The sequence below is a fragment of the Parambassis ranga genome, chromosome 1 (assembly GCF_900634625.1).
Source record: "Parambassis ranga chromosome 1, fParRan2.1, whole genome shotgun sequence".
In the NCBI taxonomy this organism is placed as follows: domain Eukaryota; kingdom Metazoa; phylum Chordata; class Actinopteri; family Ambassidae; genus Parambassis; species Parambassis ranga.
Window position 1 is genome coordinate 14,122,365 of NC_041022.1, and position 15,041 is coordinate 14,137,405.

Below are 15,041 nucleotides of genomic sequence, written 5' to 3' on the forward strand. Positions count from 1 at the left end.
CATGAGGATAGCAGCATTGTGGATTACATTGATAATTATCTTCCCTTTTCCTCTTTCAATCGTTCTCTGATAAAAAAAAATCAATGCTAAACTCACTCCGATTGTTGCACCTCTTTAGCATGAGCAGCCATTGTCCTATATTATCTTCATATATATGATATATTATATATCATATTTTGGATGTAGTTTCAGATGCATTACTTTGAATTGGGCATCAGATATAAAGTAAAACAGATTCACATAGAAGAGCATACAAGGTCAAAAGATGACTCATGAGTTCATATTTCAGCAAATTGTGAATAGGAGAAAGCAAACTTTACAAGTTACCAAAGTTAGTAATAATACACTGAGTTACTGATTTTAAATGACAATCACAAACAAAAAATATGAATATTGTGAGATGGTTTATATAAAAATGTGTGTGTTGTTTTTAAATTAAGAAAGCAAATCAAAAATAACATTTAAAAAGTGATCAAGTTAGCCACATGATGTAAATGTTGAAGGGTGCAAAATCAAAGCTTGGATTATTTTTGGAATTTCGTATCAAAACTGTAAATTTGGGTTAATTTATTTAATTCACAAAAGGGAAGTTATGAAATTTTAGATGCTAATTGTTGACTTTAGGACAGTTATGGTGACACAAAACTAGTATAACAAGTAACCTGTGGCAACTTATTATCTAATCTATGGAAGTGTATGAAACATTTAGTTTCTTAGTTAAAATGATGATTGAAACGTATGAGTCACTGACAGAACAGAATGATCATTGTGTGGTTGTTTGTATTGCCGTGCGCTCATGCAGCCTCCTCCTCCGGCTCAGTCTTCCACAGCTAGAGGGAGACAGCGCTTTCTTCGGGGACGCCTTGGCCGCTCGGAGGACCGTCTTTGCCGACACGTCCTTGTTTGTGCGTTTTAATCAGCGATTGGAAAATAACAGGTATCCTTGTCCGTCCGCCTCTCGCACCCATATACACCCAAGAGTACAGAGGAGGGGATTGGAGAACAAATAAACCACATTAGGCACCGCGGTGGGCTCTTTTTCTGCGCGTTTTTTGGGCCGACAGAGGAAGCAGTCCACTGGGTACAACAGCCGGGCTGTATCGCAACGTGTCTGTGGAGAGTGTCACCGCAGTCTGGCTGTGTATTTATATGGAACAGGCAGCTTAATGGGGCAGCCGTCAGCCCGTCTCTGCGCCTCTGGACAGATGATCGCCGTGATTCACGCCTGAATTTAGACCCGGTAAAGACGACACTGTGGATATGGAATGGTGCATGCCGCTGGGCCAAGTTTTCAGCCTTTGAAAAACACCGGAATCATGGACAGTCATCCGCTGTAAGTGCAGAGAGCTGCTCTCTCTCTCTCTCTCTCTCTCTCTCTCTCTCTCTCTCTCTCTCTCCCCGTGTGTGTGTGTTGACGTTTCCTAGTGACTGCTTGACGGATGGTGCCGCATTGACAGAGACAGCGGCCAGCCGGTGTGGCTGCTCGCTGACCGGAGGGACCGCGGGGACGGAGACACGGGGACTTATGCTGGGCTTACCGGTGCAGGGTGTGTGTGTGTGTGTTATGATGCGTTTGTTTTGCTTGGATAACGTAGATTTGTTGGTGGCAGAGGACGAGCTGATACACAGCCATGTGTGTGTGGGTGTGTTTGTGACAGAAAACAAGAGCCACGTGATTACACCATCATTATACGTACGCTTTATTGTGAAAGGGATGGGACAGATACCGTGCGTGTGTGCGTGCTCAGGTGCTGGTCCTGATTAAAGTACCTTTACTGTGGTAGCTACTGTACATATTAACTCTTGTGACCAGGATGATACTTTTCACTGTATTCATTGAATTTATAATAATTAGATTTGACTTCAGGTGAAGATTGTGTATATTTTAATTACAACATTTTCATAAAAATATTAAACCAGTTTTGTGTAGGAATACAATAAGTAATTTACACCTGCTGCTGATCCTGATCCTGATTTTTTTTCTTCTCCTCTAAGAGGATAACTAGTGTAACAACTCCAAAATGCTGCTTGATATATCAGTTATGACAATGTGATGCTATCTTATGACCTATAGACACAAGGGTTAATATGATCCAAATCATTGATATCATTGTTGTCAATATTTGTCATTTTACCTATAGGCTGAACTTCTTAAATATTTTGCTTACACCGATTGTGCTGCAAATTACTTCACATTAATCTTCATGAAGTTACAAGATGCTGCCAGCAAATGTCCCCAGTACATGGTAGTATTGTTATAGCCCAGTTCTTTTTAATATTTTGTGTAAGTTTGAGATTTATAAGAATCTATACCACTTCATATAGTCATGTGTCAAATTTTATAATAAATTGAACTTCGGCATCCTATGCTGCCTTCAAATACACATAACCTTGTAGTAAGTGTCCCAAAAGTGAGTCCCAGAGTACTCAAATCTCCCACTACATCTTATCACTCTTAATACTAAGCAAGCCATGTTTCTGGCCATTCTTTCCCACAATCCTCTGCACAGAGAAAGTTATGTCAAACATGTGAGAGGAAATATCAAAAATGAAGCACCAATCATTTTATTTACATTATTTTATTGGTCAAATGCGACGGTGCCATCATGTGACTTCCTAGTGTTTCCAATTTCTATGTGAACTAAATGGATCTGTAATAGTTCTAATAAATAATCCTAGACATTGTAGACATTGAAAAGCAGCCATTTTGCCTGATTGGTCATAAAGCTTTGACTGAATTAAGTTGTTGGGTGTGTTCTTTTCTGTGGAGGAACTGGTTCTAAATCATTTAAGACATAAAAAAAAATCTGTTGTATCAGAAACCAGGAATAGGTAAGAAAAACCGGCTGAGCCAGGGTGATTACAAACACACCACAGACAAATAAATGGCAAGTTAATGCAGGTTCTGATAGCCATGGTGTCAGCACATTATAACTTCACATGGCCTTACAGCAGTTATCAGAAGAATTCTTTTCTCTGTGTATTTATGTGTTTGCTCTCCATCAATCACAGGTGCACTAGACTTTGTCCACACTCTCTGGACAAAGAGGATGGTGTGGAGAGGCACGGTCCCGTCACTCTGAACCCTCGGCACATGAGGAAGGCGTTCAAAATTATGAACGAGCTGCGCAGGTGCTGCACGCTCTCTCTTCAGTTATTTGCTGTCACACATACACTCTGTGTAACTCTTTGTAAACTGGATGTGTTTCCATTGTCTTACTTTCACACAGCCAGAGCCTGTTGTGCGACGTGACCATCGTGGCAGAGGATGTGGAGATTGCTGCTCACAGAGTGGTTCTGGCTGCAGGAAGCCCTTACTTCCACGCCATGTTCACAGGTTAGGCCCATCCTCAGCACATCTGTATATTGTAACACTGCCCTGCTGTTACACTGTGGTGATGGGAGGCTCCCATGTATGTGTATGTAACAGGGGAGATGGCAGAGAGCAGGGCAAAACGAGTGAGGATAAAAGAGATGGACGGCTGGACTCTGGGCCTGCTGGTAGACTACATCTACACAGCGGAGATACAGGTCACAGAGGAGAATGTGCAGGTAAACACACACATGCATTACACTAACTACCACCTCTCCTCACAACAGGCACAGTGGCAAGTGTCACAGTGGCCCATGGAAACAGGGATAAAACAGGAAACTGCTGCACCTGTCACTCAAAGTGGGCAGACTTTTTAAAACCTTGATGTGAAGTTAACTGATGAGGTTTTGGACAAAGTGTTTAAATTCACCATTATGGGTATGCTGGAGAACAGGAACTCTTCAGTGCTGATGTAACGCTGCACTTGCACGCCTAACTGAATTAAAGATCACCTTTTAATGGGATCACACCTGTCTCCTGGGTTTTCTCAGTCCAGCAGTGTTCAGACTGAATTTCAACTGCACAGCTGTAACAGGCTATTCTTTTGACAAAATCCCTCAATCGACAGACATGGCACACAAAGACTCACTGACCACAAAAAATACTTCCTAAATTAAGCAAAAAATCAATTGCTGTTCACATTCATTTTCATTTTTTAAGGTTGAAGTTGATATTTATTTCCTTCTTCAAAGCTACCTTAAGAAGAAGAATGTCAATCACAAAGAATCTGCACAGATGATGACCAGAGGCCATTTTGTTTGATTGAAAACATCATTATCTGACTACAATATGCCCTCTGAGTGAAAACATCTGTGTCATGTAGCAGTAACCTGCTTCTGCTCCTCAGGCACTCTTGCCGGCAGCGGGTCTGCTCCAGCTGAACGAGGTGAAAAAGGCTTGTTGTGAGTTCCTGAGCTCTCAGCTTCATCCGTCCAACTGTCTGGGAATACGAGCCTTTGCTGACCTCCATGCCTGCTCCCACCTCCTCGCACAGGCCAACAGCTACGCAGGTATGCGGCTGTATGCGCTGTATGTGTGCTGTGGCAACATGTCTTATTGCTGTCCTAAAATATGTGTGGGACGGCAGGAGAGACAGAATGAGAGCAGGTGTAATTAATGGGGAAGCAGCCATGAGGTGCTACTAATGCTTAGCATTTGTGCTGACAGAGCAACATTTCACTGAGGTGGTCGGGAGCGAAGAGTTCCTCAATCTGGGGATGGAGCAGGTCTCCAGCCTGATTGCCAGCGACAAGCTCACCATCCCCACTGAGGAGAAGGTACAGACATTCTCCTGCTTATCTCTTACATTGACATGAGCATACATTGATACATGTGTGCCTGTGTATTGTTTTGCAGGTTTTTGAAGCTGTGATAGCTTGGGTGAACCATGATAAAGATGTCCGCCAGGAACATTTGGCTCATCTCATGGAACATGTCCGTCTGCCACTTCTGTCTAGAGAATACCTGGTGCAGGTATGTTCACGTGGACCTCCATCTTTAACTTGTAATCTTTTTGTTAATTGCAGGTTTTTTGAAAGTTTTATACAACAAGACAAAAAAACATGGCCACTGATATTTAATAAGCAACATAAGTATTGTCTTTGTTTAGACAGGGGGTGTTTAAAGTCTCTGTTTTGTATTTGCAATCATATCACCAGGCAACATGTAATTATGATCCAGTTAATAGTATAATGTTGGGTGTGTTTTTTAGAAGCATGTGAATATTTAATTTTTTCAAATAAATTCCAAATATTGTTTTTAATTTTATTAATTATTAATTAATTGTATTTTAGCATTAGTGCTTCACTGTGTAAAAACAACCAAAGAAATCAGGTGGACTGACAATCACCATTTGTCTATCTTCACCATGATATTTAAAATGTAGGACTAAAGACAACATAAGCATTCGTAACAGGAAATGAGACACACAGCACCACAGAATGTAAACGTAAAGGTGAAGTATGAGATGTTGATTATTTGTTCCACATTCATCAGGAATATTCTGTATCTTAAAAAGGCTGAAGTCAATCACACTCACAGACCACAACAGGTAGTTATGACAACAAGATTGTCTATGTGTGTTGTTTCCTTTATTGCTAACAGCACAGCTGACTTCACGTAAAGTGAATACGAGCAGTGCTTTAATCAGTAGAAAGGTTTTATTTTAGAGATAAAGGTGCAGAATAAATCAAAGTTTTGTTGTTGTCGTGTTGGTTTGTAGAATCAGATTAAACCCCCAGTAGCTGCACTGTAATATCCTTTGGATGCTGTAAATCTTTGTTATAGTTTTAAAATGGTTTTGGTGCTTTTAATCCTTTTTGGAACGCAAATCAATTTCTACCAGCTATGTTCAGGTGGATTTAAGAAGATTTTTCCACAGAGTTTACTGATGGGTAGCTCTTTGTAAATCCTGCAGGCTGATTGGTTCCTCCTCTCTTTTTTTTCTTTCTCTCTCTTGCACGTGTCAGCGGGTGGAGGAGGAGTCCCTGATTAAGAATAGCAGCGCATGTAAAGACTACCTGATTGAGGCCATGAAGTACCACCTGCTACCTGCTGACCAGAGAGCTCTGATGAAAACTGCGCGCACACGCATGAGGACGCCAGCCTGCTGTCCTAAGGTACAGGCAGGGCTGGGCACAAAATAACAAGCTCTTACTTTTGAAAAGAAAATAAATGACCTGCAGCTCTTTTGCTGATGTGCCGCTGTTTGTGTGTTGTGCTCAGGTGATGGTGGTTGTTGGAGGTCAGGCTCCTAAGGCCATCCGGAGTGTTGAATGTTTTGATTTTGAGGAGCAGCGATGGTACCAGGTGGCTGAACTCCCAACCAGGAGGTGCAGAGCAGGTAGAAAATCCTCAGTAACACATGTCATGAGCTGCTTCCTCCAATATGTAGGTTTCTATTTTGAACCAAAGACATCTCTGTCCAAAAGAGTAATTCAGTTCAGAAATAATTTCATTTCCTCAGCTGAAAACATATGGGACTCCATGCTCCCTGATACCTAACCACTTTTCGCAAGCAATGTTTTCTTTATTTCAGGTAAATTTGCCAGTGTTTTTAGGTTATTGATGTAACTGTGATGTTCACTGTGTAAGTCTGGGATTTCACTTGTTAACTTTAACTTAGTTAGTTGTACTGCCAGGTGTGCCCTTTTATTGTACAGTGTTTTATGGTGATGCATCTCTAGCTTGTTGCTATAAGCACAACCCCCTTGTGGCACGTTTATGACTAACTTTTGTCACATACAAGCCTCACAAAGAACACACATGGAGGGAAAACAAGTTTGATTCTTCATCACACGGTTGTGACTACTCAGACCCATTCCCTTTGGACTCACAATATTTTTCGTTTCAGTTAATAAATTATTAATTAGTTAATAATCTTGCTGGCATGCAGTGAACTCTCTGTGTCTTCTGTTCTTCAGGTGTGGTGTACCTGGGAGGGTGTGTGTATGCAGTCGGAGGTTTTAACGGTTCTTTACGCGTGCGGACAGTTGACTGTTATGACCCAATGATGGACCGCTGGACGAGTGTGAGCAGTATGCAGGACCGCCGATCAACGCTCGGTGCTGCCGTTCTCAATGGACTCCTGTACGCTGTGGGGGGCTTCGATGGTAGCACAGGTGCTGCTTCTGTACTGTGTGTGACTGCAGCAAATTGTAAATCATATGAAATGTTTTGATATATGATCTGTATGCGTGTGCAGGTTTGTCGACAGTTGAGGCGTACAATGCTAAGACGGACGAGTGGTTCCATGTGTTACCCATGAGCACCCGTCGCAGCAGTGTGGGAGTGGGCGTTGTCAATGGTGAGTACAACTGCCAGTTGGTTTTTAGAACTGATAAGAACTGCAAGAAACAACTTTAGTAAACCTGCTTTTATTGAATCCATAGGGATCCTTTATGCTGTTGGAGGCTATGATGGAGCCACCAGGCAATGTTTAAGCACAGTAGAAGCTTACAACCCTAAAAGCAACACGTGGAGCTATATTGCAGAGATGGGGACGAGACGTAGTGGAGCAGGTGTGTTTTTTTTACTTCCATATGATTAAAGATGTGCTACCGAAACTTACCACTTGCCAACTTGTCTTTCTCAGGTGTAGGTGTGTTAAAAGGTTTACTGTATGCTGTGGGCGGCCATGATGGCCCACTGGTAAGGAAGAGCTGTGAAGTTTACGATCCAGCCTCCAATAGCTGGAGGCAAGTAGCAGACATGAACATGTGTCGACGCAACGCAGGTAAGTCAGAATCCACTTCAGGTGTTAAGAGTTCTTCTGTTACACACACTTTATGCATTCTGCGTTTCTGTCATCAGGTGTGTGCGCTGTAAATAACGTACTATATGTGGTGGGAGGAGATGACGGCAGCTGCAATCTGGCCTCGGTGGAGTTTTACAATCCGAACTCTGACAAGTGGACTCTGCTGCCGACGTGCATGAGCACGGGCCGTAGTTATGCAGGTCAGTACGACATCTGGAGATACACAAACTGAAATTCGGATATCTTTTGGATATACTGCATGTTAGGAAGGCAGCATTTTAGTTTGTCCAAGCTTTGAAGTGTGTTTGAGCTCACCGTCTTGATAGTAAAGTTTAATAGTAAAGCAGTTTGTAACACTACTTTGTAGATGGCTGATAAAAGCAGTTTCATCATAGGTACTGGACATTGGCTAAGCTAAGTGTGCTAACAAATGGCTGCAGTAGTTTGACACTTAATATTCAGGTAGCTTTTCATGTTTCTTTCTAATTGTGTATTTGGCAGTCTGCCTGTGTCATTGTGTTGTATTTGCATTTAAAGTTTAGGTAAACTTGAGGTTCTGTTGTGATTTATATGAATAAGACTCCCCCCAGTCTGCTTAAGTTTGGTTGCTGTAGGAACATTTGACATCAATGGCAGAACTCCAGTTTTTTTTCTTCCAGGGTTACATGAAAGTATGTCAGATGTTTAATGTGATGTCTAACTGATACATGCTGATGTCAATGATCTATTTCTGTTTTTATTTCTGCAGGTGTGACTGTGATTGATAAGCCTTTATGACTGCTTTTGACACCAGCCACTGATTGAGAGCAGTATGTATTCTCCTGCTGAATACTGATCTTGGATCTGTCTATGATGCCAGTGCTTCAGTGTTGGGCAGCATAAGCACAGGCACTGAGGAAGATGAAGAAAATGACAAGATTGTTAAGGATGATGAAGATTTTTGCACTTAATGGGAGAGTTGTGACAAACAAGGGGATCAAACCTGAGTTTTAATCCCCCTTGTGGAAGGACTGCAGCATCGACTGGACAAACCAGTTTGAAGCACCACTGTACCACTGCAGTGCCATTGAAACGCTACTGATATGAAGCTACTATAACTGCAATGTTACTTTAACACTAATAATGTTAATATGAACCAGCTCTAAGAAAGACCACTGGGAGAGGAAGGCAGTGAAGAAGACTTTTTGGGACACAAATCAGCTTCTCCTTTGTTTTTATCCTCTAGAGAAGTGTGTGTGTGTGTGTGTGTGTAGTGTGCGCTTGCATTATTAATGGTGCTCCATTGCTTGCACATGTGAGCGTGTGTTTGTGAGTCTGCGTGTGGTGACGCCCGGTTCCACACGGCATGAAAGCTGACCTCTGTCTGTCTGACCTCTGACCTTTTTACAGTGTTGCAGTGTGGCTGTTCAAGAGTGCCTGAATGTCAACGTGCACCCAGTTTCCCTCTTCTCCCCCTTTGTTATGCCTTGAGTACTGTTACTGGACAGCTGGACTCGGCCGCTGTTCAGAGAATTCAACTGCACGTTGGTGTGACAGTTGAATCCATTCAGAATAGAGATCTGAGGAAGCAGTTGCGGGACGGGATGATGTATATTTATCGTGGGGGAAACAGACTTTTCTTTTTGGAACTCTTCTAATAAAGGAGTAGCCTCATTCATGTTGCCAAAACCAGTGACAGGCAGAGGGAGACGCTGTTTGAGATGAAACACAGTTGGATGTATCAGTGCTTTACTGTCACCTGGCAGCCATATTTACTGTGGTTGTAACCACTAATGACAACAGCAGCAGCCTGAACTCACTGCATGGTCCCTGTCTCTAACTTGCTATCCTTCAACAGTACCCTCCTCTCCTTTGGTGTAGCAATCCTATTAACTACTGCACACCCTGACGTACAATGAATGTGCCAATTTTAATATGTCTGTTCTTTCTCTCTCTCTCTCTCTGGAAAGTGACCAAACCTATTCTTGATTTTCTTTTTCTTCAGTCTCTTTCTCTTGATGCTCTGCTATATGGAAAATTGCTATAATAGTAACTGGTATCGCTGTTTTTTGTCAGTGTATTGAGGAATGTCATGTAGGCTAATGACTCTGAAAATGTTTCATTACTTGTTTTATATTATCATTAATAAATATGCTTCTTGTATTTAAAGCTGTGAAATGATATAATCTGTTTTTAAAACCTTGCCAAATCAGTAAAACATTGAATGAAAAGAGCTGTGACATTTTAATGATTTTACAAATTTATTTAATTGGTTTATTCTAATAAGTGTTATTTGTTTGATCTGATGTGGTGTTTCATGTTATTTTGCGGTACAAGTTGCATTTAGGTTTGCATTGTGCTTTTGAAACTTGTGGATTGAATCTTGGCGTAAGGTATTGTAGCAGGTTTCTTACAACTGAGTGGGTGCACTTGTGACTTATTAGTGCCTGATTTGCTCTAGTGCCAACCGGCATTAAATAACTAAACCATAGAATATTTTCTATATTGTCTTACAAAACTCAGATATTATATAAAATCCTGCTTATTCGTAAGGTATTTAAATGTATTTTTTATTAGTATCAGTACTGAACATAAGTCAAATATAGCAGCAACTGGAATGTGAATGTGAATACCCTGAGGGAATTAAAATACATATAGAGAGAGAGCCAAAAAAATTGGGAATAAAGTTGAATAAATAACTAATACGTTAGCTCTGACAGCATTAACACTAGTCAGTTTTATAACTACTGTAATAAAAACAAAGAGGACGGAAGCCAAAAATAAGAGCATGATTCAAAGTTCTCTGGCCGGAACACACCATCTCTCCCTCCATGCTGCCTGTTAGCTCTGTTACTGTTATGACAGCAGAGCTCGCCTCTGATTGGCTGTTGCTGTAGAAACCTCCAGTCTCACTATCCTCACTCCATTCAGTAAGCCAATCAGTGAGGCCGTTCTGCCCCCGACGTCAGTCTGCTCTCCTCTTGTCCAATCAGATTGTCCGATATTACTGCACTTCAGCAGACCGGCCGCCTCTCGCTCAGGTAGACGGACGAACCGCGTAAAGGTAAGTTTGATGTTGCTGTGAGCGACGAAAAAGGATATTTAGCTAAGTTTTTATCTGCGTTAGCAAGTGTTTGTTAAGAATGTAGGCATATGGACCCCGACTGAAGGCAGAATTTGGGGCTTACAGTTCTTGTCGGAGACATTTAGGCCTGTGTTTTGTCTGTATCGTCAAAGACGGCAGCTTTAATTATTAAACACAATACTGCAGCAAAGAAAGACGCGCCGCCCTGTTATGTAGCTAATATCTACAATTAATGGAGTGTAGACTAAGTATAACAAACTTTTTGACTGGGTGTTATAGTCTTCGGTGATAATAAATATCAGTTGTATATTAATGGCAAATTAATACTGGTGCTTGTGGTAAAAGTCGTAACGAAACATACATGAATGTGAAGTTCAGGTAACTTGGATATAAACTAACAGTAATGCAGTTCTCAGCTGCATGGGGACTAACATGAGTTGATGCTGCTGCCTGATGAGTGTTATATTATTCAGCCAAAGTTTTACAAAATTATTTAATAGCACAATGATCACATTAAGTGGTTAACTGTACTCTTTTCACTGTATATTAACTCCACAGCACTTCTGCTGTATTCTGCTTTTTACTCCACTACATGTGACTTTCTGATTTTTTATTCCACACATATCTATCTATAAACCTGACACGCTATCATACACCTTTACTTTTAAATGATTCTAATGCTCTTCTTTATTTTAGTGCTGAATGTTGAACACTTGAAGCTGATGAGATTTTCTTTGTGTAAAACAGCAATAAAATGTTAGTTGTCCTTGCTAATCTGTGATAATTGTGTATTAGGTTTTTTGTTTTTGCATTAGATTCTGTGTCTGATATATATATATATATATATATATATATATATATATATATATATATATATATATATATATATGTAAGTACTGTATATGTAACACTGTGTTCCTGACTGGAGGTCTTCTCTCCGGACTTGCAGTCACCTTACATCATCCATCATGGCGGTGAACGGCACAGCAGACATCTTGAGCTCAGCCTACCTTGCAGTGAAATACGTAGATGCTGTGCTGCCAGAAAACCCCTTTCAACCCTCCCTGAAACATGCCTGGGGCTACATGCTGGACAACTACACTAAATTCCAGATCGCCACTTGGGGGTCGCTCTTTGTCCACGAGTTTGTCTACGTCCTGTTCTGCCTGCCTGGTTTCCTCTTCCAGTTCATGCCCTTCATGCAGAAATACAAGATCCAACAGGTTTGTGTGTGTTTTTGGCCTTTGGATGTGATTTTGTGTTTTTCCACCTGAGTTAAAGTGTCTCCCAATAACTGTGTGTGTGTGCAGGACAAACCAGAGACCTGGGAGAAGCAGTGGAGATGTTTCAAGGTGCTGCTCTTCAACCATTTTTGCATCCAGCTGCCGCTGATCTGTGGAACTTACTACTTCACAGAATTCTTCAGCATCCCCTATGACTGGGACTCTATGCCTCGCTGGTCAGTGAAAGAACAATAAAACACAATCCTTTGTTTTAATTTACAACTAGCTTTTGTTCTTGTTGAATTCTTTCTTCATAATGGTGTGCAAAGTGAATGTTTCGCTGGTTATGGGTTTTGTCTCAGAGAGGTTTTGCTGTTATATTCTGACATTTGTCCCATCAGTGGGATCCATCTGTAAGATCTGTTGGAGATAATCATGAACTTGTCATCTCTCCACCTTCAGGCCGTACCTCCTTGCTCAGTGCTTTGGCTGTGCTGTTGTGGAGGACACCTGGCACTACTTCCTCCATCGCCTGCTGCATCACAGACGGATCTACAAATACATCCACAAAGTCCACCATGAGTTCACCGTAAGTGAGAGCACACAAGCGATAAGATAAATAAACAAACAGTGTTCTGGCTTAAGTGAACAGTTACCTATTACACACACGCTGTAGCTCTCGCTCATATCAAAACGAGGACTCACATGTCCCTTCAATGTCCCCTCAGGCTCCGTTTGGCATGCAGGCAGAATATGCTCACCCGGCTGAGACTATCATCCTGGGAGCTGGTTTCTTCATCGGCATCATGATCTTCTGTAACCATGTCTTCCTTCTATGGGCCTGGGTGACCTTCCGTCTGCTGGAGACCATTGATGTGCACAGGTAGAACACAAATACAGCCTCTGCGTACAAACCTCTGAATCTGTGTTACTAATGAATTGTCAAGACAGTAAGGAGAATATGTACAAAGCAGCAGCATCATTCTGTATGACAGACAGTAATATGATGGGAAACTTACACGTTTCACATCCTGTTTACTCTGACTGTAGTTTGAGGGGGTGACCACTAGAGGGCGACAGAGATAACTAAATGTAGTGTCACAGAATTACTTCACAGGTTAGCTTGTTGTTTAGTGTGTAATGTATAATAATTAGAAAAAAGGTATGAAAGTAAAATGGATTTTACTCCATTTATTTATTCATCCATCCATTTATTTAAATATTTCACCTTATTTTATACAAAATTGAAAATTTGTTGATGAAGATTCTCAGTCATCCAGGTCATCCAGGTCATCATACGTAGAGAAGATTGAAGCAAGGCGTCTGGACTTGTAGAGTTTTCTAGAAGACGTTTCGCTGCTCATCCAAGCAGCTTCATCAGTTCTAACTGTGATGTTCAGTTAGACGTTTCGCTGCTCATCCAAGCAGCTTCATCAGTTCTAACTGTGATGTTCAGTTAGAACTGATGAAGCTGCTTGGATGAGCAGCGAAACGTCTTCTAGAAAACTCTACAAGTCCAGACGCCTTGCTTCAATCTTCTCTACGAAAAAATTGAAAATTTTACTCAGAAATGTACAAGTATTAAAAGTTAAAAAAAAATAGTCCATTATATAAAATACATTTTTTTCTGTAAAATGAAAAATTCAAATTCCTAATCACTTCTTTTTACATGTGATCTTAATTCACATCAGTTTCTTCTTGCTTTGTTTGACTGTCTGTCCCACTAAGATACATTCTCAGTTCACCTAGGAAATCATAGCATTTAGTATGAGGGCAAATTACCAGAAATACATTTTGAAACACAGGCAACCACTTCTTTAATATCACCTTCAAACATGTAAGAGCCAGTTAAGTTAATTTATATGTAATAATAATTTAGTTTAATTTTATTTGAATTATAAAGACCGTTGCTAAAATACATAATTTAATAATTAAAATATGTTAAAGAATTTTTGTTATAAATACGTCATGCTGTCATAGTTTTACGTTACAGTCAGATTGCAGCTAGACACGTAAGAAGCAACACAGTTTTTTGACCGAGCGTACCTTGTCTATTGTATTGTATTTTTTTTTGTGTGATTTTAGTAAATCTTGGAAAAGAAGATTCGGTCTCGCTCGCGTTTCTTCAAACTACTGGTTGTTAGGAAGCTGCAAAATTGGGACAGAATTAAAAAGCACAGGAGTGCCAATACAAAACATGTTTGATCACTTCCCTCACACACGGCAGTCAGTATTTGAACATGTCTAATTTAAATCCATTTCCTATTTCCCATCAGTGGGTACGACATCCCTTTAAACCCGCTTCACCTGATCCCTTTCTACGCCGGTGCTCGTTTCCATGACTTCCACCATATGAACTTTGTTGGGAACTACTCCTCCACCTTCACCTGGTGGGACAAGCTGCTAAAGACGGACAACCAGTACAACAAGTATACACAGAAACAGGGAGACAAGAAGGAGCAGTGAGCCACTGCCTCTGTTAGACACAAACAGCTGTTGTGTCAGGAAGAGGCAGCAAGTCATACAGACAGTCACCAAGCAGACAACAGCTGCTTTTCTTCTCTGTTCACACACACACACACACACACGAATCAGCATTTTTGGTTGATTCTACTTTGGACTGCATGTTGACTTCGCCATCTGTGCCTTATGAGAAGAAAGTATTGATATCTGCTTTTGTCAGCAGCTGCTGGCTGAATAAAAACCATCAACATCCTCATTTTGTTTATCGCTTATCATCAAATGAAAGAAGTTGTTTGTATTACTCGCTTGTGAAATGCTTCTGTATACCTCTGAATGTCTCAGCACTTTAGCACTTCCTCTTCAGCGGATCTGAATCAGAATGACACAGTTCTGTCTAAACTGGGCGGTGACTTCTGAAACAAAGTCAGGCTTGTTTAATTCAAATCTTTGATTAAAAGGATTGACTGTCACAGGAGCCCCATGTTGTGTTTAAGGCTGTAACAATAAATAAAAGCTGTTTTGATTTATAAAAGATGCATTGATGCTGTTTTTAGTGTGTTTCATTTTGAAATAAAAGATGTAAATTTAAAGAGTTTGGTTGTGTGGCAGTTTTATTGGACTGTTGAGGATGTATGCCACTCAATGAAAAATAACAATAAAACC

The 15,041-nt window shown here is 40.8% G+C and overlaps 2 protein-coding genes across 2 annotated transcripts; both read left to right on the top strand.

Annotated features, from left to right (window-relative positions):
* The first annotated feature begins 867 nt into the window (after positions 1-867).
* Positions 868-9,720, top strand: klhl2 (kelch-like family member 2). The gene is made up of 15 exons (XM_028399607.1): positions 868-1,333; positions 3,013-3,132; positions 3,231-3,337; positions 3,431-3,552; positions 4,221-4,383; positions 4,541-4,650; positions 4,730-4,846; positions 5,842-5,991; positions 6,098-6,215; positions 6,796-6,993; positions 7,077-7,178; positions 7,264-7,392; positions 7,467-7,607; positions 7,685-7,828; positions 8,377-9,720. The coding sequence occupies exons 1-15, from the start codon at positions 1,266-1,268 to the stop codon at positions 8,403-8,405; spliced, it is 1,818 nt and encodes a 605-aa protein (XP_028255408.1). The 5' UTR covers positions 868-1,265; the 3' UTR covers positions 8,406-9,720.
* An 894-nt stretch (positions 9,721-10,614) lies between these two features.
* On the top strand, positions 10,615-14,910 carry msmo1 (methylsterol monooxygenase 1). Its single transcript, XM_028399630.1, has 6 exons — positions 10,615-10,671; positions 11,642-11,915; positions 12,003-12,151; positions 12,378-12,504; positions 12,644-12,798; positions 14,192-14,910. The coding sequence occupies exons 2-6, from the start codon at positions 11,661-11,663 to the stop codon at positions 14,379-14,381; spliced, it is 876 nt and encodes a 291-aa protein (XP_028255431.1). The 5' UTR covers positions 10,615-10,671; positions 11,642-11,660; the 3' UTR covers positions 14,382-14,910.
* The last annotated feature ends 131 nt before the right edge of the window (positions 14,911-15,041 follow it).

Excerpts from the sequence above, each read along its gene's own strand:
- klhl2 (XM_028399607.1), top strand. The coding sequence starts at position 1,266 with ATGGTGCATGCCGCTGGGCCAAGTTTTCAGCCTTTGAAAAACACCGGA. Across the intron at positions 4,847-5,841 it reads CTAGAGAATACCTGGTGCAG|CGGGTGGAGGAGGAGTCCCT; the intron begins GTATGTTCACGT and ends TGCACGTGTCAG. Across the intron at positions 7,179-7,263 it reads GGGAGTGGGCGTTGTCAATG|GGATCCTTTATGCTGTTGGA; the intron begins GTGAGTACAACT and ends TTGAATCCATAG.
- msmo1 (XM_028399630.1), top strand. The coding sequence starts at position 11,661 with ATGGCGGTGAACGGCACAGCAGACATCTTGAGCTCAGCCTACCTTGCA. Across the intron at positions 12,152-12,377 it reads TGGGACTCTATGCCTCGCTG|GCCGTACCTCCTTGCTCAGT; the intron begins GTCAGTGAAAGA and ends CTCCACCTTCAG. Across the intron at positions 12,799-14,191 it reads GAGACCATTGATGTGCACAG|TGGGTACGACATCCCTTTAA; the intron begins GTAGAACACAAA and ends ATTTCCCATCAG.